The 1832-nt window shown below is 34.8% G+C and overlaps 1 protein-coding gene across 1 annotated transcript in view; it reads left to right on the forward strand.

Moving 5' to 3' along the window:
* The window catches only part of LOC106870260 (nucleolar pre-ribosomal-associated protein 1), a 45627-nt gene that overhangs the window by 24670 nt on the left and 19125 nt on the right, over window positions 1-1832 (forward strand). The window contains exon 10 of the mRNA XM_052966752.1: window positions 1192-1365. Within this exon, the coding sequence (XP_052822712.1) occupies window positions 1192-1365 (174 nt within the window). The remainder of the gene's footprint in view (window positions 1-1191; window positions 1366-1832) is intronic.

Below are 1832 nucleotides of genomic sequence, written 5' to 3' on the forward strand. Positions count from 1 at the left end.
TATCCTATCGGCGACGCCAATAAACTCTGTTATGTTTCCCTCGGGTGACTAGCAGAGATAACACGAGTTATACAATTTAATTATTACATTTATTGTTCAATTACATACAAAGAACGCACTCACCCAATGTTCGTTATGAATAAACAAAAGTCATGTCCGCCATATATATCTCAATGACCTTTTACTCCGACAGTCACACAAGACAACAACAATGAAACAATGAACTCAGACGAACCACATGACACACGGAACGTCAGACGAATTACATATCTAACAGTCCATATAACAGTGCCCATCCTGCCTTTTTAATGATATCAAGAAATGCATTACTTAATGTGCCCTTCCTTGTTTAAGATTGTAGGGTGTGATTTGGCTATTTGGCCAAAAGAGTGGGATGGAGATGGCTTCATTCTCGTCTGTAAGACATACAACATGAATTTATACCAGTATTTCTTGAATTAGGTGTTGGGATTGTAGAAGCAAGTTGATAAAGTGGATAATGTATTGGATATTTTATACATATGTACAAAACACTTTATTCTACATTGTGTTAACTCAAAAAGTTAATGAGAATCTATGTCAGATGACTTGGCAATATTGCCTGCATACTATCCAAGGTATTAGGGTGTTGGAGAGCCATTTTTTTTGTCTATTCAATACCATTGAATCAAAGCTAAACACTGACCCTTTAAGTTTCTTTAGGGGCTTAGAAAATAATACAATTGTTGAAAGAAGCATTATTCAGAAGTACTTTTCTAAGTGTTGGGCTCGTTGGACTGGAAGAATTAGTAGTGCACAGGATATATTTTGTTGTGGTTCTTTATATTTCAAAGGAAATCCTGCCAAGATCCACTTCAACTTTCAGCTTTCTAGAGTTAATGAAATAGGTACTGGGTTCAGTTTAATTCACTACATCCTTCGCCCAAGTTTGAATCCTTCTGTCTATGTTAGAAATTGATAATACCATTAGGGTTGTTGGGGACGAAGTGTTGAGCTTAACCAATAGAAATCAATATTGTATGTGTATGCATATGTGTGGATATGTAGGCATGTGCATGTGTGTGTGTGTGTGTGTGTGTATGTATGCATGCATGCGTGTGTGTGTGTATGTATATATTTGTACAGTATAACAAACTTCACTGAATGTTAGGTTGGTTCTAAATATCTTTTTGGTTGTTGTTTCTTTTGCAGAATTCTGAATTATACATTAGACATGTTTGCCTGGATTACGTATTCACATTGTTGAAGAAATTATCAAACATCTCAAACTATTGCACATCAGGCACTTTTCTAGCCAACACTACAGTCTACAGTAAAGCAGACATTGAAGAATTCGATTCACTTTTCAGAGCAGAAATGAAGAAAGTAAGTTAGCATTTACTGAGTTCAGTTTACTAACTAGTTTAAACCTTCTGAATGTATAAAACGAATTTGTTCTTCTCTCACCTTCTCTCAATCAAGCACAGAAACAGACACACACACACATTTATATATACTAGAAGGACCTGTAAATATTTTATGGAATTAATGATAAACTTATTGGGTTATTTCTGAAAACTTTATCCAAAAAACCTGTATTGTGTCCGTATCAAAAGATAGTCGATCGTCTGCTAATCATTGAAAAGGGAAAGGAATTGGAATACGATGATAACTTAATACAATTTATATATAAACTTTATATACTTTATGGACAATTTTATAGACTTAATACACAACACTCTCCCTCTTTCTCTCTCACTGTTTGTCTCACCTTCTTTTTCTCCTTTTTCTTTTGCTCTTTGCCTATCCCTTCAGCTAATCACGTGAAAGCGTTACAGATGGGTTAAGTAATG

Source organism: Octopus bimaculoides, chromosome 3 (genome assembly GCF_001194135.2).
Source record: "Octopus bimaculoides isolate UCB-OBI-ISO-001 chromosome 3, ASM119413v2, whole genome shotgun sequence".
Lineage (NCBI taxonomy): Eukaryota > Metazoa > Mollusca > Cephalopoda > Octopoda > Octopodidae > Octopus > Octopus bimaculoides.